The sequence below is a fragment of the Morchella importuna genome, assembly GCF_003444635.1.
Source record: "Morchella importuna strain M04M26 chromosome Unknown Morimp01GS010, whole genome shotgun sequence".
NCBI lineage: Eukaryota > Fungi > Ascomycota > Pezizomycetes > Pezizales > Morchellaceae > Morchella > Morchella importuna.
In genome coordinates this window covers 1,083,470-1,103,950 of record NW_025763407.1, presented here as the reverse complement: position 1 = coordinate 1,103,950, position 20,481 = coordinate 1,083,470, and the positions used below count along the sequence as shown (strand labels likewise).

The 20,481-nt window shown below is 47.3% G+C and overlaps 7 protein-coding genes across 7 annotated transcripts; 3 read left to right on the top strand and 4 right to left on the bottom strand.

Annotated features, from left to right (window-relative positions):
• Positions 1 to 1,245: 1,245 nt before the first annotated feature.
• LAJ45_04389 (uncharacterized protein) lies at positions 1,246 to 1,716 on the bottom strand (the record flags this gene model as incomplete). Its single annotated transcript, XM_046113969.1, has 4 exons — positions 1,246 to 1,271; positions 1,327 to 1,447; positions 1,509 to 1,641; positions 1,694 to 1,716. The coding sequence occupies 4 exons, from the start codon at positions 1,714 to 1,716 to the stop codon at positions 1,246 to 1,248; spliced, it is 303 nt and encodes a 100-aa protein (XP_045973071.1).
• A 656-nt stretch (positions 1,717 to 2,372) lies between these two features.
• On the top strand, positions 2,373 to 4,156 carry LAJ45_04388 (uncharacterized protein; the record flags this gene model as incomplete). Its single annotated transcript, XM_046113968.1, has 8 exons — positions 2,373 to 2,542; positions 2,618 to 2,676; positions 2,767 to 2,838; positions 2,894 to 2,949; positions 3,005 to 3,223; positions 3,280 to 3,354; positions 3,405 to 3,980; positions 4,040 to 4,156. The coding sequence occupies 8 exons, from the start codon at positions 2,373 to 2,375 to the stop codon at positions 4,154 to 4,156; spliced, it is 1,344 nt and encodes a 447-aa protein (XP_045973070.1).
• A 1,408-nt stretch (positions 4,157 to 5,564) lies between these two features.
• On the top strand, positions 5,565 to 7,477 carry LAJ45_04387 (uncharacterized protein; the record flags this gene model as incomplete). Its single annotated transcript, XM_046113967.1, has 2 exons — positions 5,565 to 5,738; positions 5,795 to 7,477. The coding sequence occupies 2 exons, from the start codon at positions 5,565 to 5,567 to the stop codon at positions 7,475 to 7,477; spliced, it is 1,857 nt and encodes a 618-aa protein (XP_045973069.1).
• A 2,312-nt stretch (positions 7,478 to 9,789) lies between these two features.
• Positions 9,790 to 10,515, bottom strand: LAJ45_04386 (uncharacterized protein; the record flags this gene model as incomplete). The annotated part of the gene is made up of 4 exons (XM_046113966.1): positions 9,790 to 9,923; positions 10,017 to 10,153; positions 10,214 to 10,291; positions 10,463 to 10,515. 4 exons carry the CDS (start codon positions 10,513 to 10,515, stop codon positions 9,790 to 9,792), a joined length of 402 nt encoding a protein of 133 aa, XP_045973068.1.
• An 849-nt stretch (positions 10,516 to 11,364) lies between these two features.
• LAJ45_04385 (uncharacterized protein) lies at positions 11,365 to 12,112 on the top strand (the record flags this gene model as incomplete). Its single annotated transcript, XM_046113965.1, has 4 exons — positions 11,365 to 11,439; positions 11,616 to 11,706; positions 11,776 to 11,847; positions 11,934 to 12,112. The coding sequence occupies 4 exons, from the start codon at positions 11,365 to 11,367 to the stop codon at positions 12,110 to 12,112; spliced, it is 417 nt and encodes a 138-aa protein (XP_045973067.1).
• Positions 12,113 to 15,823: 3,711 nt separating this feature from the next.
• On the bottom strand, positions 15,824 to 17,027 carry LAJ45_04384 (uncharacterized protein; the record flags this gene model as incomplete). Its single annotated transcript, XM_046113964.1, has 2 exons — positions 15,824 to 16,916; positions 17,005 to 17,027. 2 exons carry the CDS (start codon positions 17,025 to 17,027, stop codon positions 15,824 to 15,826), a joined length of 1,116 nt encoding a protein of 371 aa, XP_045973066.1.
• A 1,100-nt stretch (positions 17,028 to 18,127) lies between these two features.
• On the bottom strand, positions 18,128 to 20,074 carry LAJ45_04383 (uncharacterized protein; the record flags this gene model as incomplete). Its single annotated transcript, XM_046113963.1, has 6 exons — positions 18,128 to 18,161; positions 18,247 to 18,266; positions 18,333 to 18,535; positions 18,625 to 19,707; positions 19,968 to 19,998; positions 20,060 to 20,074. The coding sequence occupies 6 exons, from the start codon at positions 20,072 to 20,074 to the stop codon at positions 18,128 to 18,130; spliced, it is 1,386 nt and encodes a 461-aa protein (XP_045973065.1).
• Positions 20,075 to 20,481: the final 407 nt, after the last annotated feature.

The window sequence follows — 20,481 nt, the reverse complement described above, 5'->3', positions numbered from 1 at the left end:
TGCATGGAGTACATTGTACCTACAGGTAGAAACAAGGTTTATACGTATGGCTGGGCCAATAGGACTCCTCCCGTATTTCTAATACTACCCGCTGTATTGGCCAATCCATTATTAACAATGGCAAAATATTTAGGAGCTGACCAACAGAGCTTCGAACATACTACTTTGCTCAATTAGGATCATAGCTGACTTTGGGCATTGGAGAACTAGCAACCTTCACAGAATCTCACTCGGACCTCGCTAAAAAGCTTTTTCCTAGGCTTAAAGTGAGTTGGAGTATTTAAGTCCATATATTATTTTATAAGCATCGTGTTTTTGTAACCAGGTGTTGATGCGTATCTTCAGTCACATTTATAATACTTAATGCACTAACATATAGATTTCAGAGCAGATAGAAGCACTCGTGATCAGGCACGAAGTGTGGCTACGCGTATTTATTCAGTAATATAGCCTCCAGTCGGCCATAAATTGTTATTAAGCTAAAACTAAGAGATAAGGAAGTATCTTAATACAGTAGTTATGATATACATGTTCTATGGAGACCAATTTATAAAAACAACGACTAGATGGGATAATGTGTAAGAATAAAAGACCCATTATTTATCAAGTTTGGACTTATCCGGGGAATGAAGTAAATAATTTTGAAATTAGTACAAAAATTAAGAGCCCATGAGGGAGTTCTCCCATTTACACAGTTGATGGTTTTGGTGGGTTATCGTTCCTCGAGTGATATTTAGTGACCGATCACGTGGTGATCCATACCTGTTTGGGGTAGGGCTATGAAAGCACCCAGGTAGAAGGAATGAGGGATTCTTGGTATTGATATGGAGTAGAAGATAGCCTAGCTCCTCTAGAGATTTAAGATAAATATAAGGTTTGCAATATTACTAGATATTTCAATATAAATACATGTACTCAGTCCTTATTGTTCGTGGCGTTTTTGAACGAATTCTTTCCCTTCTTACGTGGATATAAGCCTAACACGTTGATAGTTGAAGCACTGTTTTAAATACTTGATATTTGTTGTATTCATGCGCACATGGCCTTACCTTGTAGATATAAGATAGAAGCCACATAAGATGAAGAAAGGCCATGATATCCCACTCCAAAACCCAGGGCCTTGCGGAGATTAGAGTCCAAAGTCTATGCGAATACTCTACTAGATCGATGTCGTCCCTGTACTATATTGATAAGTGATATATACACTTCCATGCGCGTTTAATCCCAATTTCCATATCTATGCGGCTAGTAAGTCTCAGCACGCGAAGGAGCTGAACAACCCTGCCATTAGCATCATTCAGGATAATACGGAGCCAGGGAGCATACGTTCGAGGATAGGTGCCGGAATGTTCCTCTCGTATTTTGAACCTCCGGGGGCAGTCGGTGGAATGTATGGGTCGGGGTGCTTCCACTTCTCCAGCTCTTCCTCAGTGCGTTGAAGGAGTACCTGCCCAGTATCGTCAGTTCTTCTGGCCGAAACTAGGTGCACAGCGCGCATTCCCACATACCCGCAGCTGCCTTGGGTCCGTAACATGTCTGTTCGCCTCGAACGCATCGCGGAGATTCAGCGCCGTGATCCTCCACATGGCTCTTCCATCAGCCCAGCTTAGGGCGGTTTTAAGGCTTTTGCGGTAAAGAGAGCTTCTGAAGGTTAGTATGGGTTGTATATGCAATTGGGCTGCGCGGAGCGTACCAGACTAGAGACTTCGAGGCCATTGTTTCTGAGAGGAGAGTTATGTTGTGGGCTATTTGATTCGACAGATAGGTGGATTGACGTGAGGAACGGTGATTACCCCCACCAGATATCTTGGCGATTATTACGTAAGCATATTGGATCTCACCTGCCCGAGTTCTTCTGGGGCTGTTTACAAAGGGTCTCTACATCGTTTGTTACTTGTTTTCTATCTTGTGATATGTTCACTTGATGCCTGAGAATGAAAGATTTTTTTCTTGAGGTATTAATCTGTGTTCGGAGCTGAGGGGAGAGGGTAGCTGGAGGGAAAAGTGTTTATCCGCCCATGCTGAACCCGTAAGTCCCTTTTTTTTCATGAAGTAAAGCTTCAAGTCTGCAAGGGAGTTAGTAATCTCCGGTTTTTACCCTACTGGAGAGTAGATTAGATGCTCTAATCTAGCCAAATCCTCGGCTTTGTAAACAGTCCCTCCCCTTGGACGTTGCTGTTCATGCCTGGATTGCGGGTCTGTCATCGGACATGCTCGGCTTGTTGCGAGCCAACTTCCCTCCGCTTTCCCGGTCGACATTGAAATCCTGTCACTTGAAACGGTTCCTGACCAAACACCCTACCATAACCACCCCTCCTTCTCTGACCCTCTAACTCATCCCCTATCAAACACTACCCATCATAATATACATCATGGCCTCAAGTAGCAGAATGGCGCTTCGTCGCTTACCTCTTTCCGCCCGCATCTCTAGCCCTGCGGTTCTCAGGACTGCTCCTCTGAAGAGCATCTCCCAGGCTTCTGTACGCTCATACTCTCGCCTTTCGCAGGCATCAAACAGCGGTCTTTTGAGCGCCACCAGCAGGTTCGAAGAATAGTTTTTTTGAGGGTGTCTCCGGGTACTAGCGGACGAGGAAAGCTCACTGAAAGACGGCTCCAGGAAACCCCAGCAGTTCGTTGAAATTGCGTCGTTCTACAATGTCCAGACTCGTTCCTACGGTACTTAAATCATACACGCCTTTTTATTAGTTCCCCCTCATACACGGGAATGTGTGTTGTATAGATGCTAATGAGTCAAAATCGATATAGCCGACAAGGTCGTAAAGGTCCCTCAGATGGCCGAGTCGATATCAGAAGGAACTCTGAAACAGTGGACAAAGAGTTTGTTTCTTCTTTGATGAAGAGTTTTTGGGGTTAATACTAAGATTACATCCAGAGGTTGGCGACTTCGTTGAACAGGACGAGGAAATCGCGACCATCGAGACCGACAAGGTAAGCAGTTGAGTATATAGTGAACCGGGGGTTTTCAAGCTAACATACCCATCAGATTGACGTAGCAGTCAACGCTCCCGAAGCCGGTACCATTCTCGAGTTGTTTGCCCAGGAGGAGGATACCGTCATTGTTGGACAGGACTTGTTGAAGTTGGAGTTGGGTGGCGCACCCCCAGAAAATGCTGAGAAGGAGGCCCCCGCAAAGGAAGAGCCTAAAGCCCCTGCCGATTCAAAGCAGGAGCCTGGATCAAAGGCTGCCCCCCCAAGGAGGAGCGTGAGGCCCCTAAGGAGGAGAAGAAGGCACCTGCGCCACCACCCCCGGCGCCTAAGAAGGAGGAGCCAAAGCCAGCATCACCAAAGCAACAGAGCTCAAACGAGCCATTTGGTCAGCGTGAAGAGCGCCGTGTAAGTGGAAGAGCTGCTATTACGGTGGATATGCGCTAATGATGTAATAGGTAAAAATGAACCGCATGCGTCTCAGGATCGCTGAGCGCCTAAAGCAGTCTCAGAACACCGCCGCCTCGTTGACCACCTTCAACGAGGTTGATATGTCCGCCCTCATGGACATGCGCAAGAGCTACAAGGATACCGTCCTTAAGAAGACTGGTGTCAAGCTCGGATTCATGTCCGCATTCACCCACGCTTGTATCCTTGCCATGAAGGATGTCCCGGCCGTTAACGCATCCATTGAGGGACCTAACGGAGGAGACACCATCGTCTACAGGGACTACGTCGACGTTTCTGTCGCTGTTGCAACTGAGAAGGGTCTCGTTACCCCCGTTGTTAGGAACGCTGAGGGACTTGACTTCATTGGTATCGAGAAGGCGATCGCTGAGCTTGGACAGAAGGCGAGGGACAATAAGTTGACCATTGAGGACATGGCTGGTGGAACTTTCACCATCAGCAACGGTGGTGTCTTTGGTTCGTTGATGGGCACACCTATCATCAACTTGCCCCAGACTGCTGTGCTTGGTCTGCATGCCATCAAGGACAGGCCGGTTGCCGTTAACGGCAAGGTTGAGATTAGACCTGTAAGCCCATCCTCCCGGATATTGTTATGTTGAAGACGAGTGCTAATTGTGGTTGATAGATGATGTACCTTGCCCTCACATACGACCATCGTCTCCTTGATGGACGTGAAGCCGTGACATTCTTGGTCAAGGTGAAGGAGTACATTGAGGACCCTAGACGCATGCTGTTGGCTTAGATATCTTGTTGTGTGCTTTGTTAATTATCCCTTACATCTATCTAGCTCTTTTGGTTGTTTCTCCTCTCTTTCCTCTTTTTACTTGTTTTTCTTTTGATCTTCTCCTTTTTTCCCTTTCTTGCTCCCCTCTCGCCATTTATTTCGGGAAAAGTGAGAACAAAAGTGTTTATAGTGAGTGATGTTGCGATCCACCCTCCCTTCGCTGGATAGTACTTTAGTGGATGAAGGTTTGGTTCCTAGGTGGGTGTTTGAGCTTGATCGAATAGTTTTGATGGCAGGTGGTATCACATAATCTACAGAAAACAAGCTGAATTGGCTCGTCGCATTTGACCCTTCTTACATAGCATCGGGAGATGTCTATTCATCTTATTCCTATGCAGAGTCATAAAGCACGTATTTATCCTACCGTTAAGTCATTGATTACCCCTTCGAATAATATCCTAGCTAGCAAAAACTGAAGAAATCTCGGTGTGCTCTGTACGTTCCCACCCGCAATTGTGGTTCATAGCATTAATATGCTTCTCCCAACGAGTGATATCTCATGACTGAATAGATCAAAATCATCGTTATGGAAATTACAGGCAGCTTGAGACTCCCAATATGGTTTCGTGAGTGTTTGTATGGGATGCCCTCTTCTGCTATAGGCTCCAGCAACTGGAGAGAGGCTTTGTGATTTTAAGATGGGTATCTTTTCCAGAATTGTTGAACGGATCATGTTTTTCTTTGGTGGCAGTATCTGTATTTTGCTTCGTGTTCGTTCTTAGGTTTTGGAGGTATATGGTATATTCGTATGTAATATTTGGCTTTTTAGGTGGTGTCGGGCTCGTGCAGGCGAGCTGTTCGAACCTGCCACCGGCACTTGTCCTAACCGTGGCTACATACATGTAACTACATGACTCTTTCTCGAGATTAGAGCCTAGTCACTTTACTATCTCGCCCCATTTACGGATTAATTACCGATTAATCAATCGTATACTTTTCAATAATCTGTTATGGGTGAATTAAAAAAATAAATAAAAAGAATCCGTTATAGGTTGTGACCGAGTGAGAACTTGTGATCATACCTGGCTTGTTGTAGAGTCCTCGATCAGCGACAGCAAACCCTCCTCTATGGCAAGCTACAAGTATGTGCTCGGGGAAATATCGATACACTGCATGCAATAGAGGGTATAAATCCCATAAAACCCACACCCCGTATCCTATCCTGTATCCCATACTCTACCCAAACATCCTTTCGAGCCCCCCAGTGTGTGTAACATAACCACCACAACCACAACCCTGACCACAACGCGTTTCCACCAACCCACCAACCCACCAAGCCATCCATCCATTCATTGTTCACCAAACATCAACCTCAACACCAAACCTCGACTCTCACCACCACCACACGCTACGAGCAGAGGCAGCAATGGTAAACCATAACCCAAACACAATTAACGCCCCCTTCCCCCGCACACTCACAACAACAAATGCCAACCGCCGCACCACAACTACAGCGCGGAGCATGGGCCCGCCGCCGCCGCAGGGACGGAATATCAACGAGAGGTTTGACAGGATGGTCTATACGAGTCCTTTACCAAGAGTATTCCCTCTTATCCCCGGGAAAGAAAGGAAGGAGAGTACACTGACGGGAAATAGAGTATAAGCCGCGAATACAACAACCTCCGTGCATCCACTGCGGCAGCTTCAACTACAATCACAGCCACAGCTACAACTATAACAGCAACAGCAAGTATACCCTCCTCGCTGCGCAATGAGACGACATCCTCCCTCACGCCTAAGAAGACCACGCCGAAGCCTCCTCCACCACCACCACCGCAGCAACAGACCGCAAGAGGTATCACCCCGCGCTCCCGCCCTGCAAGAGGCTCGCGCACGCCCGTGACAGCCACGCCTGTAACAACAGACTCAGAAGACCCGTTGTCGGCGCCAGGCGCTTCAACGATTGTGTCGCCTGCGCCGCCGAAGCGTCAGCTTGTGTATACAGACGTTAACATAGACGTGGGGAGTCGGGGAGGGTCTACGGAGGAGGGACAGGGACAGGAGCAGCCGCCGAAGAAACGCGCAAGGTCAGATAGCCGCACGCCGATGGGGCCATCGAAGGTGCGGAAGACAACTACGGCGACGCCCCTAGGGGACGCGAGTGCGGGGAGGACCATGCGCTCCTCGGGGAGGAAGGATGTGCAGAGTGGAGTGAAGACTGTGGAGGAGAAGACGCCGGTGCAGAGGAGGGGTGGGGGCGCGAGGAGGACGACGGAGTTGGTGGTTGCGCCGGCAAGTCCTGCACGTGTCGCACCGGCTACCCCGAACGTTTCGGAGCCAGAACCGCAGCTGGAAGAGCCAGAACCTCAATTGGAAGAGCCAGAACCTCAATTGGAAGAATCGGAACCGGAACCGGAACCAGTCCCAGTCCCAGTACTACCTATGAAAACCAACACCGCAGCAACACCAGCACCTAAATCTGCAAAGAACAAGATCTCAAAGGCTATCCTCCCAGGATTCGCCATCCCCCCAGGCATGCTCGATCAGACCGGCTCTCTCTGGGACCACGGCCGTCGCATTTCACGCCGAAACACCATCGCTTCCGCTGCCCCCGGCTTCAGCCTACAATCAGCCGCACCCGTCACTACCACCAAGAAGACAAAGAAGACAACCCGCAAATCACTTCCCAGCCATGCGCCGAAATACAACACGGCCCGCCCATACAGAGCCGGAAAAGTACCTAGTAGACGTAGTACGGCGGCGAGTGACTCGGACGCACCGGTACCACCTGGCAGCATCGGCGGCAGTGGGAATGGCAGGAAGAGGAGGGTGGATGTGTTGGGTGCTTCGACGGATGGTGGGGAGGAGCTTGAAAAAGTGGAGGATGTGGTGAAGCCGAAGAGGGCGACGTCCACATGGAAGTTGGAGCAGATGAGGAAGGCTCGGGAGCTCCGCACGGCAAGCAAAGGAAGTAGTGAGGCAGAGATGGAGGAAGGAAAGATGGATAGGTTGCTGAGTGCGGGGATTGAGGACCGGGCTGTGGAGGAGACGCCGGGCGAGAAGCCGTTGATGGGGGAGATACCGGAGGTCTTGGGGAAGGCGGTGAAGGGTAAAGGTGTCAATAAGATACCCGGGAAGGTACCTGGGAAGACACCTGGAAAGGCACCTGGAAAGACGCCTGGAAAGACGCCCGGGAAGAAGGCAAAAGCTAAGGGGGTTGAGGAGACACCGGCGCCGAAGTCGACAGGGAAGAAGACGCCGGTGGGGAGGCGCTTGACGAGGGGGTCGGCAGTGAAGAGACCGGTGAATCCGGAGTTTGAGTTTTCGGATGAGGACTAGTTAGTTTTTAGTTTTAGTCTTTTTTCTTCTTCTTGTGTTTGAATGCTAATTCTCGTGGCTTCATATATCTTTTTTTTCTTCTTCTGCCTCTCTTTTTGCGAACTTTTTTTTCCTCCTTTCTGTGTGCGTTACGTTGATGTTGGGTGAACATTGACAGCGTCTAAGTATTTATTGCTCTTTTACCCCCGTTTTTGTTTTGCGGTGTTAAGTGGTGTTTTTCTCTCATATCTTTATGTCTTATGTCTTTATACCTCTTTCTAGTTCTCTATGGCCTTATCCCCGAACCTCCTTTTACTCTTCTTTTTGATTTCTTGTGCAGTACTGGGTACTGGGTATCGCATGTAGTTAGGTCGATATGTAGTAGTTATATATATAGGTGACTTGTATTCTAAGAAGTACTTAGATTACAGCGAAACTTTCTCTAAATAGGTAATTGTACGCTTGAATTGGGGCCGGATCTTGGTGGGTGTGTGGGGCTTGGGGGAGAGGGGGGGATCTGGGGTGCCGGTGCTGAAGACCAACTCTTGTAGAGAGATTACATGTAGCTTTATACCAGGCACCCGGGCTGTGTTAGCAGCTAGCTACTAATATAGCCGTCCGCGGTCCTGAGTAATTAGGGTTTGGAACCTTTATATTTACCACACGCTAAGCTATTATAACACCTGCTAGTGGGGGTTGGCTAAACCTTAAACCTGTAGCTAGATGAACCTTATACCAACCTCAGACCTTATCTTAGGTATTATTAGCTTAATAAAATCCGGGCGCAGGCCATAGGTCTACTTATCTGTATCTACATGTGCCTCCTTGGATCCTGGTGATTAGCTGTTCAAATACACCGACACCTACAGAGTAGGCAAAGTCTACAGAATGGTACTGCGCCGCGCTATACTCGTCAAGCGCACTGGCTAGGGAAGGTTATTGGAGAGCTAGAGCGAAGCTTGAAGAAAAGCGCAGACGTTGATGAGCTAATGTATATTTACGAGCATGAATACCTCGTTTCTAGAAGACAAGATAAAAATGCTCCCCTACTTGACAGCGAACTACTTTCTCGTTAACTGTGAGTGGAAAGGTCTGATGTGGGCACCTTATTTGTAGGCGATACAGTCTCGTATCAAGAGGTAAGAGCTACAGCGAGAAGCCAGAGCTTGACTCCAGACGTTAATGAGATAAAAGACAAACATTAACATCTTATTTCTACAAGGCAAAACACTCGCCTACCTCCTTCATTAACTGCATGTAAGAGTAGAGACCCGATGCAAACACTCGATTTGTAGGCGACACATTCTCATTATAAATATGCAAGAGCTCGAGAGAAAAGTACGGCTAGTGCTACATCTACCCAGATATCCATCCACCCGTCCCACCCACCGTCCCAACCAACCAATTTACCAACCTATCATTACCACCCTCATAAAAAAACTACCGTATTTATCATTAACCACTCGCTCACTCACTCATCGCTACCCAGCTCCACGCATGGGATAAACCTTATTTACACACGTGCCGTGCCGCTGCTTGTCACGGTGCCTGGGGATTATTTGTGTTGGACGACGACTACGACGACAACGACGACAGCGGCGACGTTCCTGCGATTATCACTCGGTTGGCGGATTTCGATTAGAGCCGAGTGATCGCGTTGTGATTCGCCAAGGGATCTCACTCCAATTATTTACTACTGCTGCATCTGGCGTTTCACAAGTGTTTACTTACTATTACTACTACTATTACTATGGTTCAAGTTGAGTACAATGTTTATTTTGTACTTTTTAAAATGTTAACGATGTTGAAATTAGAGGTGAAAGATTGTTCTTAACTAAAAAAGTCTCTCTAATCCCCAATACCAAAAAAAAACCTGCAATCAATAATGATATAAAAACCTATGAGCGAATGATGGATGATGATGCGGGTGAGAAAAGGAACAGAGATTCATTTACGTGAAACAATTACAGGAAATACAAAGTCATAGAATCCCTAAAACAAACACGTTCATTGAATCCCCGGCATTTCATAGCGCTATAGTACAATACAGGATGATAAAGGAAAAAAAAGGTAACCCCGGCCGAGAGAAAAATAAATCCCGAATACCCAAGAATGATCTTTCAGGTCTGAATTAATTTCAACACCCGAAAGGAAAAAAAACAAGTAAAAAAAACAGTTAGAAGACACCGACACCCCGAACTTTATTTGTTGCCCACAACTACCACTTGAGCTTGGACATATCCATAAAAACGCTCGCCAGAACATAAGCGTACATTTAATGGATGAGGTCGAAAATCAAGCCCCCCGTTTTGTATTGAGAAAGAAAAGTGAAATTACAACTCCTGGGAAGCACCCTTTCCGGACTTGCCAGACTTCTTGGGGAGAAGGTTCTGGTGGATGTTGGGCAAGACACCACCCTGGGCAATGGTGACGTGTCCGAGAAGCTTGTTCAATTCCTCATCGTTACCTATTAGGAATGTTAGAATTGTTTCAATTTGATTTGATTCGAATGGATCTGAAATTTGAATCCATTTTGAATCGCGGGTTGGGTTTGACTTACGGATAGCGAGCTGGAGATGACGGGGGATGATACGGGTCTTCTTGTTGTCACGGGCGGCGTTTCCGGCCAACTCGAGGATTTCAGCAGCGAGGTACTCGAGGACGGCAGCGAGGTAGACGGGAGCACCGGCACCAACACTAAATAAAAAATAATCAGAATCCAAAATTTGATTTCAAAAAAGGGGTGGGAATACAAACCGCTGAGCGTAGTTTCCCTTCCTCAAAAGACGGTGAACACGACCGACGGGGAAAGCGAGACCGGCCTTGGAAGAACGGCTAAAGAAAACCAAAGTCAGAAACCAAATCAAAAAAATTTAAATCAAAAAATCCAAATCAAAAAAAAAAAAGTACAAAAAAGATGAAACCCCATTTCAAAATCGTGACCAAAAAAGACGCGAGATTTTGTTGTGATGAGATGTCAACGGATTTGGGTCGGAAAACGCTTACCTCTGACTGGGCTTTCCGCTGGCGGACTTTCCTCCTTTTCCTCCGGAAGACATTGTAAATTTAGATTTGGGTTGGGTTTTTGAAAAAAGTTGACGTTAGCGAAGTATACTTCGTGAGGGCGAAAGGACGCGTTAGGTGGGCGTGAGGAGCGGTTTGTGGTGTTGAGGAGAGCGATGGATGAACAAGAGAAGAAGAGAAAGCTCAGAGGCGATGGGAGATGGGCTGGTCTTTATACGGTGTGATCGGGGTTGGGTTGCATCACACGAAAGCAGGAAGGCAAGCAGCGCTACGAACACACAAATAATTTCTATGGGTGGAAAGGGTGGAGGAAGGCCAAAACAGAGACTAGCGTGTCAGAGGACAGAGGGTTAGGTGAGAAATGTGTGTAACACGGGGGACATGGAGCCAGCCATTTCCTGCTGCTATTCGTGATTCGTGACGGTAGCCTAGTACGCATTCAGTCACGGGCAATAGAAAGCCTAGAAAATCATTCGGTAAAGTCACAGATGCGAGGCTGAGGGCTTTCATTGGCTTAAATGGTAGTGCCAAACCCTTGCTAGCTCGACGCTTTGCACGGAATGAAGGGGGAAAAGTGACGAACCTAATGCAACAAATCGTCGCAGCCCGGGACTTGCAGCGACTCAACAAGACACTGTACAACGTTCCTAAAAATCCCAGCCACGCGCGTTTCTATGGTCCCCCTGTCTGTTGATGTGGTTCGAGCTGGTGTCGCTATATAAACCCCATCACTCCCCACGCGTCTTTCTTCTTGCTCTGTTCTTTCCCATCCTCCACCACACCCACAACTCACGTCAAATCGCTACCCTTCGTCGATAATCCAAAACCCAGACTCACGTCGACCTTTTTCAAAAACCTAACACCAAAAACCTAAATCCGTTAAAATGCCTCCAAAAGCTGCTGAGAAGAAGCCCACCACCGCCGGAAAGGCCCCCGCTGGAAAGGCCCCTGAGAAGAAGGTTTGTTGTCCTTTTCCCGCCTCACTTTTGGATTCCGACCTATTTTTCGGATTCCAACCTTTGGATTCCAACTTTTTTTTTTCCGCTTTGAACCTTCATTTGGATTCAATTTGAATCCAACACCGAGATGGAATTTTAAAATCATTTACTAATGCGATTTTTTTACCCCTCTTTAGGAAGCCGGAAAGAAGACTGCCGCCGCTGGTGGTGAGAAGAAGAAGCGCTCCAAGACCAGAAAGGAGACCTACTCTTCTTACATCTACAAGGGTTTGTGGAATCAAATTCTAATTTTTTCGATTGAGTCATACAGTTCTAACTTTTTTTTTTTTTAAATAGTTTTGAAGCAGGTTCACCCTGACACCGGTATCTCCAACCGTGCTATGTCAATCTTGAACTCCTTCGTCAACGGTATGTCATTCAAAATATACTCCGTATTTTTTTTTTTCCTTTCAAAATAGTTGCAGGATTCTAATTTCCCCTTTTTTTTCTTTCAGACATCTTCGAGCGCGTCGCAACTGAGGCCTCCAAGCTTGCCGCCTACAACAAGAAGTCCACCATCTCTTCCCGCGAGATCCAGACCTCTGTCCGCCTTATCCTCCCCGGTGAGCTTGCCAAGCACGCCGTCTCTGAGGGTACCAAGGCTGTCACCAAGTACTCTTCTTCCACCAAATAAACGAGTCATTGAATCAACGAGCAAAAAACGAGGGGGAAACAACGGTTTTGTTTTAAGAATTCTAGATAGGGTCGTTCTTTAAGCAAATATTCTGTTGTTTTCGCATCGGGATGTTTGATGAATGATAGATCTTTTTTAGGAGTCTTTTTGAGTTTGTTCTGTGTCTAATTATATTAAGCCTTTTTCTTTTTTCGTGGGGTCCTTGGCTTATGGTCGTTTTCGGGGCACTTCGGTGTGTTCATTGGTTTTTTTCTCTTCAGTTTTTTTTTCCTTTTTTTTCTGTCAACGGGGTCACGCGAACTTGTATATTAGGAAATGCCGGGCGGTTGAAATTACTGGGTTTTTTTTTACAACACTCGCAATGGCTTTTCCAACATAAAAAATTCAGTGCTTCGCTCCAGTGTTTGGTTTTGTGCTTTGTTTTATTTGTCGAGTACAATTTTGATACGTGGCTCTGGTACCTGGAATATCTCCCGGCCGTTTGGTTTGGTTTACGATCGATAACCGAGACTTCCAGAAGATTCCTAATCTTAACACAAACTCAATCATCGTAGGACGCATCAAGAGTTGAACCGTCGATTCGGACATAAGGCATTGTTGGACGCAACGGGATAGATAGGTGGAAATGATATCTGAGTTGGATTATTGAATCTTGAAATGAATCTTTAATTTGGCGAAAATACTTAAGATTTAGAGACCTTATCCATGCAGTTGTAAAAAAATTTATATTGAGTAGATCACCCTAATCCCAATCCTGATAATTGATTACTCTTGATATTGGACGCTTCACGTCACACACGCTGCGCGCTGACTTGACTTTCTTGACTGAGACTGGCGACCCTGAGTAAGCTGTCTCTGACCCGGAACATGTGATCACATAACCCTTCCTTTCGTTCCATCGCGCGTCCACCCCCCTCCCCCCCCCCCCCCCCGGCTAGGTCAGAGAGATCCTATGCAGGTACATGATCAAGGGAGGCTGCGGGGAAGAGGTTTTGTATACGCTATGACGGATGGATGTGATGTGCGATATGTTTTGGGCCATGGTATAGATATGGACAGCTCATCCATCTAGCATTGGGATCTGAGTATTGTATTCGGTATCTCTAAGAGAATAATAGTAGTGGGTAAATGCGTGCGCTGATGTAGAATCGCTGTTACTTGTGCATTGATCATAGTATTGCGTCCGGCTGTGCTGGGTTCTTGTGGAGCTTTCATTCTATAAACCTTGAGCGTTTTCGACGCTAGGTTCTGCCTCCAAGAGTGAGAACTACATGTAGTACTATAGAATCCGACAATTCAATAGAGAATAGTCCAATTCCACTATACTATTCTTCCGGTAGTTTTTGCGAATGCGGCCCCCTAAAGCCAAGCCAGACCTCCCGAAAACTCCAAATCGAGTGATATTCTATGCAGAACACCACGGACCCACTTGGGGTCGGTTGGTGATTTTCCGACGCTACCGCAAATCTTCCGGAAGATGACAGATTACGCTTGCTCTATCGCTCGCATCAAGACATCCGTGACTTGTGAAGCGAGCGAACGAGAAGGTGAGCCGAGCTTTCGCTCACACTCACCTTATTCCACGCTCCACGCTCCACGCTCCACGCTCCACGCTCCACGCTCCACATTCCACCCACCACACCCCTAACCCTAATTTGGAGTTTGGGCTGGGTTTGAAATCAAGTTGTAACTTGTCTCAGAGTCTCACAGAAATTCTTTGCCTTCCGCGATAACCCTCCCCCCCTCGCTCTCTCCCTCTGCCTCTGCCCCCTCGCACCTCTCACTCACTCAATCACTCACCTCGCTTTACCTTCTCTTCCTGGTAGCTGGCAGGAAATGATTTCCTGGTCTGCGCATGTACCGACTCGGAGGCTCACCGCTTAGGTGTTGCCTTTCCCTTTTTCTTTCTTTTCTTTGTTGCTTGCTGCTTGCTTGCTTGCTTGCTGCTGCTGCAAAATGCAGGAGACACGACACGACAAGACAACACAGGGAAAAAAAAAATCCCTTCACTTCTCTTCCCTTCCCCACGAGAACGAGACGCGTCGTCTCGCGTGTCTGCTACTGCTGCTAGTAGTGAGTGAGTGTGAGTGAGTGATTGAGTGATTGAGTGACTGACTGACCCTGCTGTGCTGGTGGGTCAGCGACCACAACCAACGCCCCTTTCTTGTGCTTTCCGGTCGATGCCTATGCTTCTCTTCCAGCCTCCTACTTTTTTCTTTCTTTCTCTTCCTCCGTTAACTTTTTTTTCCTTCCTACCCGGGGTGCAGCGGAGGGACACATATCGATATCGACATCGACATCACGCCTGCCACAGTGCCCAGTGCCCACACACAACCACCCCCCCTTGCGTTTTTTCTTGCTTCTAGACTGCATGGGCTCTGATTTCTGGTTTCTGGTTTTTTTCTTCTGGCCTTACGTTGTGCGTGTGCAGGTTTAATTGATCCAGTGCAGCTTGCACAAAAAAAAAAGAGCCTTCTCCTCGCCGCGGCATTGAGTGCTCGAGTGTGGAGTGGTAGTAGGGTAAGGCTTTGTATAGCAGCTTGATTGATTGATTGACGTTGGCTCCCTTCCCTTCTCTTCCCTTCTCTTTCTCTTTCTCTCCCTTCCCTTCTCTTCTCTCTATCTCTCTTCCTTGCTTGGGGCTTGGGCGTGATGTTTGGTTTGACGCGTTCGTTGGATTGTGATGTGCTTCTTCGGCTCTCATTTCCTGGCTGCTCAATGGGAAACGTGATTCCCTTTGAAAAGACCGCCCTTGTTTCTTCCCCTTCTTAAAGGGAGGGACCCCCCGTGGAACGTAACTGTCAATGTCAACCGATCACCCGTCGTGGTTTGTTTGACAGACAGCGTAGAGCCCCGGCCTCCTCCCCTTGCCACAACCAGGAATGCTGTAGTATCGTATAGGCCAAAGAGACAAAGAGCATCTACTCTGCGTATGTGACTCTGGCTCGGTGATGGTTCATCCCTCCCAGTTATGTATGCGGAGCACGAGCACAAGGAGGGAAGGCCAAACGCACGCGCACGCGCACGCGCAATCTCGGAAGTCCTGTCCTTATCTATGATCCTCCCAAGGGGGGGTATGTTGCCGCACATACATATCGCGGGGTCATGCCTCGAGTTCTACCTGGTACTCTATTCGTGTTGGTGTGTACTTCTAGGACGGTTTGCGGGGGCGGAGAGAATGCCGTGGTGGGTTAATGGTGTTTTTGTTGTTTTGGGTGTGCGGTGCGGGAGGCGAGTGATGGGTCGTGCAGGTAATGCCACGACACGACACGACGGAGGGGATAGATGTCGTTCGTCTATGGTATCTATAGAGATATATGGAGCTGATATTTACAGATACGTTGTTCCCCCATATGAAAATAAGAGAACGACAAACTCTGCTGTATGAATATGTGTCATTAAAAAAAATTAAAAAAACGCTGCCTAAACACCAACAGACAATGCTTTCTAATGTGACTCTATATAAGTACAATCACAAAATAGGGTCCCTCCCCAAACCCATATCAACCCGTGAAAGACACTCCATTTAAAATAAAGAAAAAATACCGAAACAGCCCTTGTATATATAATTTAGAGAGGCTGTATAAAATATATGCAAAGAAAAAGAAAAAGAAAAAGGGAGTGCCCCAAAAAAAACCTTTCAAGAGAATAAAGAATGCCAATACTTTCCAAAAGGAACGGGCCAAAAAAAAGGTTTTCTCCAAAAAGGAATCACGGTTCCTCAACATAAACCTTCCATCCCTCCTCGCCCTCAAACCACCCTCTGGCCAAGGCACCACCACTCTCAGTCGGCTGGCTGAAGGCTACCAGGCCCTTCTCGACACTCATGCCGTATATAAATGTGCTCCGAGCACACTCAAGCAGCCTTCGCGCAATGCCCTTGCGCCTGCTAGAGGAGCACGTCCAGATGCGGGCCACGCCCATGAGTGCCTTCTGCGGCGTGGACGAGATCGAGACCGACGAAGAGGCAGAAGTAGAAATCGCCGAGGGGGGCTTACTATCGTTGCCCTTAGCCTTGCCCTCGCCTTCTTTCCCCTCCAGCTCCTTCTGCTCTAATTGCTTCGTAGCAGTGGCGGCGACGGCGGTAGGCTCATCAAGGACATAATAAGCCCTCTTGATCCTCTCGACCAAAAGCAAACCCACGCACTTCTTCCCATGCACATAGACATACACCCGAAACCTATCCCCGCCATCACCATCCTCCTGCCACAGCACCGTGTCCGCAATCTCAGCGGCCCCCAGCTCGGCGTCCACCACCTCCACCACCTCCCTGACCTTCCTCTTCTCAGCCGGCGCGCTCTTTCGGTCCACAAGCAGAACCTTTACGTCCTCCTCGCCGTCACCGCGCCAGACGGTCTTCCCGCTCTTGTTAGTATAAGGGAAGTCGACGCCGCCGACAGACTTGGCGTGGAAGCGCTTGTGCAATGCTTCGTCGTCGGGCGTGCTGGGGTGGTAGGACATCCTGCATGTGCGGCAGGTGATGCGCAGCGCCTGCCCGAGGTCGATGATGGACTGAGTGAGCTTTGGCTGCGGTGGGGCTTGCGGGCGCTTCTTGTGTTTTGCGGGGGCCCGTGGGGTCTGGGTGGTGCGGGTTAGGAAGGTGAATGCCGACCTCCTGGGTGGAGGAGATGAGGGCAGCGGCGAGGGGGACGATGGCAGTGAGGGTTGTATGGGGGCATCTTCTTCTGCATCTGAGGTTGGTGGGAGGGAGGAGGATGGTGGTGGGCTGGTGGAGGTGAGGCGGCGGCGCTTGGTGGGGTAGGAGGTGGGCGCCTTGCGGGAGTAGGTTGCTTTGGGGAGACGGCTGTGGAGGGGGAGGGGAGGGTTAGCACTGTTGCAGGTCTTGTCTGGGGAGGAAGATCGAAGGGACTGGGGGGGGGGGGGGGGAATACCGTTTTGTGGTCGGATCGGACATTGGTGGTTTGTTAGGTCGCGGGAGCGTGTAGAGTGGTTTTTGCAGACGCGACGTTGGGAGACGCGTTGGTTGGCGGTGTGCGTGGAGGGGGGAGTTAGCGCGTAACAACCACGCACGCGCACGGGCTTGAGAAATGATTGACCACTTATGGTGAGTACCGCCAAAACTCGAAAAATTGGCCATCTCCGTCCAGGGATTACCACTTGAGTGATTGGTTGAATGGCATCGATCTGCTTTAGAAATTTCCCATACAAGAAATTTTGATCTAGCCAATTTTTCGAGTTATGGCAGTATGTAATTAATTGCAACTACATTGTATTGTTTGCGAATGGCCGATATTCGTAGCCGGCAGTGAACAATAATGTAAACATAAAGGCAGGCCAACATGGCCCGTTTTGTTGGTTTAGTGTTCGTGGGGCACCGGTAACGTGTATCCTGCTAGGGCCTATTTTGAAACTCGACATTTCTATCATTGACCTCGCAAGAAGTACCCCGCTAAAGAAAGAGGTTATAAAAGCTCTATACAAGTACTCCCATGACTGGAGATTGAAGCCATAGGGGTGGGGAAAAAAGATAAAGAGAAGCCTCGAATGGTAAAAAAAAAAAAAAAAAAAAAAAAGCACAACCAAGTCCTGTAAATTCTGGCTAGGCCTAGGCGCCTGTTGCTGAATTAATGGGTCTTAATATGCCTCCTGGGCTGAAGAGATAGTTTTATGAGGGTAATGTCCCATTCACTAAGAGATCAGGGACACGTCTCGCTATTCAAGGCAACTTTACTACTCTGTTCATAGGTCGTCAGTAGCTAGGTCATACATTTAATGAGCCTAGAAATATATATTGTGGCCATGAGAAATATGATTGCAATTGGGAACAGAGAAGGAAATGCTGTAGTATATACTTATGTAGTGAATTAAGAAATTGACGAAGTATAAGAGATTTAGAAAATGAAATTAAAGAAATTAAGAAATATAGATTTCCTTTGGATCATGTAGTAGTACCATGCCAAGTGCCGTGTCTAGAGCCGGGTGATCCACTCTCGTGCTTATAAAAATTAGTGATGGGGGTAAGAGACTGCTCGAGAAAGTTGCAACCATATTAATCTAGTCTAATATCGAATATACGCCGCCATAGAGACTTGAATGGCAAGCACGACAGGAAAGTCAGTTATAAAAACTCTAAATATCAACAGAAAAAGGGTTGGAAGTTGGAATGTTCTTACTAAAATGATCCACTTATTCCCTTAATTGTACCAGCAAAGCCTCGTTTATGCTAGTTCACACCGTCTCGAGACTTTTTTCTCGATACCAAGACATCCTCGAGACCATAAGTATTGAAACCAAAGGGCTCACGGGTTTCCCGAGAAATCCCAGGCACACCCTCATGACTACAGGGGGTTTGAGCGATTTCCCCAATCTTTTCAAGGATTGCGAGGTGTATTGTGGTCTTTTCATCGTTCTGAGCTGTGATACCAGTAACTTTTTCGAGCAGAAGCTGGATGATTTCTAACGCTTTAAATCCATAGCGTAATATATCATGGCAGGTGAACCCGCCTATGAATCTTTTTGTATGGGAAGCGTGGCTAAATCCAGGGAACTACTTCCTGCTTTATTCCGGGTTGAGACATCCGCCCCGTTCTCGAGCAAAAGTCGAATCTTCTCTACGTCTTCCATATCGACTGCGAGGTGTAGTACGGTATCTCCCCGTTTATTAACAACTGAGATATCGGCCCCGTTATCGAGTAGGAGCTGGGTAATTTCCGCGGATCCGTTAAGGACAGCAAGATGTAGTGCGGTATCTCCTTCTTCGTTGCCAGCTGAGATATTGGCCCCGTTATTGAGTAGAAGTAGGGAAACTTCCATGGATTGATTAAGGACAGCAAGATGTAGTGCGGTACTTCCCCATCCATTAATAGCTGAGATATCGGCCCCGTTATCGAGTAGAAGCTGGGAAACTTCCACGGATTCGTTAAGGACAGCAAGATGTAGTGTGGTATTTCCTTCTTCATCACTAGCTGAGATATCGGCCCCGTTATCGAGTAGAAGCTGGACAATTTCCACGGATCCTCTAGAGACAGCACTATGTAGTGCGGTACCTTCCAATTGACTCCTAGCTGAGGTATCGGCCCCATTTTCGAGTAGAAGCTGGATAATTGACATATCATTGTAGTCAATTGCATATGTGAGAAGAGGGGTTCCCTTATGTCTTCCATTTATTAGGGACGCGTATTTGGGCGTTTTTAGTAAACCTCGAACTACTTCTGCTTTCCCTAACTTGACTGCGATAAATAGTGAGGGGGTTCGATAAGAAATAAGATTAGCGGCCCCTTCACAGCCTGAGCCTAAGAGTCTGAGCAGCGGCTCCATTAATAATCTCTTGTCGTCTTTACAGGCTGTGAGATGACGATAAAAATACTTTCTCATATAATGCATGAGTTGTTCTTCTGGGGACCCGTAGATGGTCAAAGAGTCAGGTTCATTTCTGAACACATCCAAAGAAAGATACACTGTGCACAGTATGGTGAGTTCTAAAGCCAAATCCTGGCGTGCAGGAACTATAGAATTTTCCAGAAGGTATTCCTGAACTGTATAATGAACAAGCCTGACCTCATCGTTATCGTTAATGATTAGAAAGTTGGTGCAAACATCTAGTAAGGTTTTGACGTCGGGTAGGTCCTGCTCATCTATCGTTGTTTGTTTTGAATGCGCTTCTAAAGATACTGCTATTTGAAATTCTTGGATCTTAAGTGCTCGATAAGCTCCGACAACCCAAAAAAGGGCTCTTATGGCTAAGTCTACGCAATTTTTGGGTTGAGATCGGAGGCGTTCCATGGCTCTGTCATAAGTTTGATCGAGTGGCTTTCCTTCGGTAGAATAAGAGGAAAGGTTAAATTTCTTGAGCTCCTGAAGGATCTTGGCGGTTGTAGGCTGTTGACATAAGTACTCGATATGGAAATGAACAAGTAGAAATTAACCTGGATTTCTTTAGTATTAGTCCCGGGAGGAAGGAGGGAGTATAGAACTGCAAATGCTCACATTCCATCGGCACATTTTGTCAACTCGGAAATAATCATGTCCTTGATTCCTCCCTCCCTTACAAGGCGCTTAGCTCGAGGGTTGTCATTTATCTTTTGTTCAATATAATTGCGGATATCTTCATCGTTTGCAAAAAGCTTGAGTTTCGTTGATTTGTCGTTAAGGGAGCTCTGAATATCCTCAGGATATTCACGACTAGTCAAGAATAAGCTAGCTCCGTCGTTTCCCATCCTATGAAATAATGGTAACAACTGTAAACGCTGGGAACTGGGGTCGCATTCGTCCAGCGCGTCGCAGACTATAATAATTCGGTTGAATGAACCCGAGCCCACGATTGCAAGAAAATAGTCATATAAATCTTCAAAGCCCGGTTGTCGTTTTTCATGGTGTAATTTATTATACACCTCTACGATTGGTCGAGG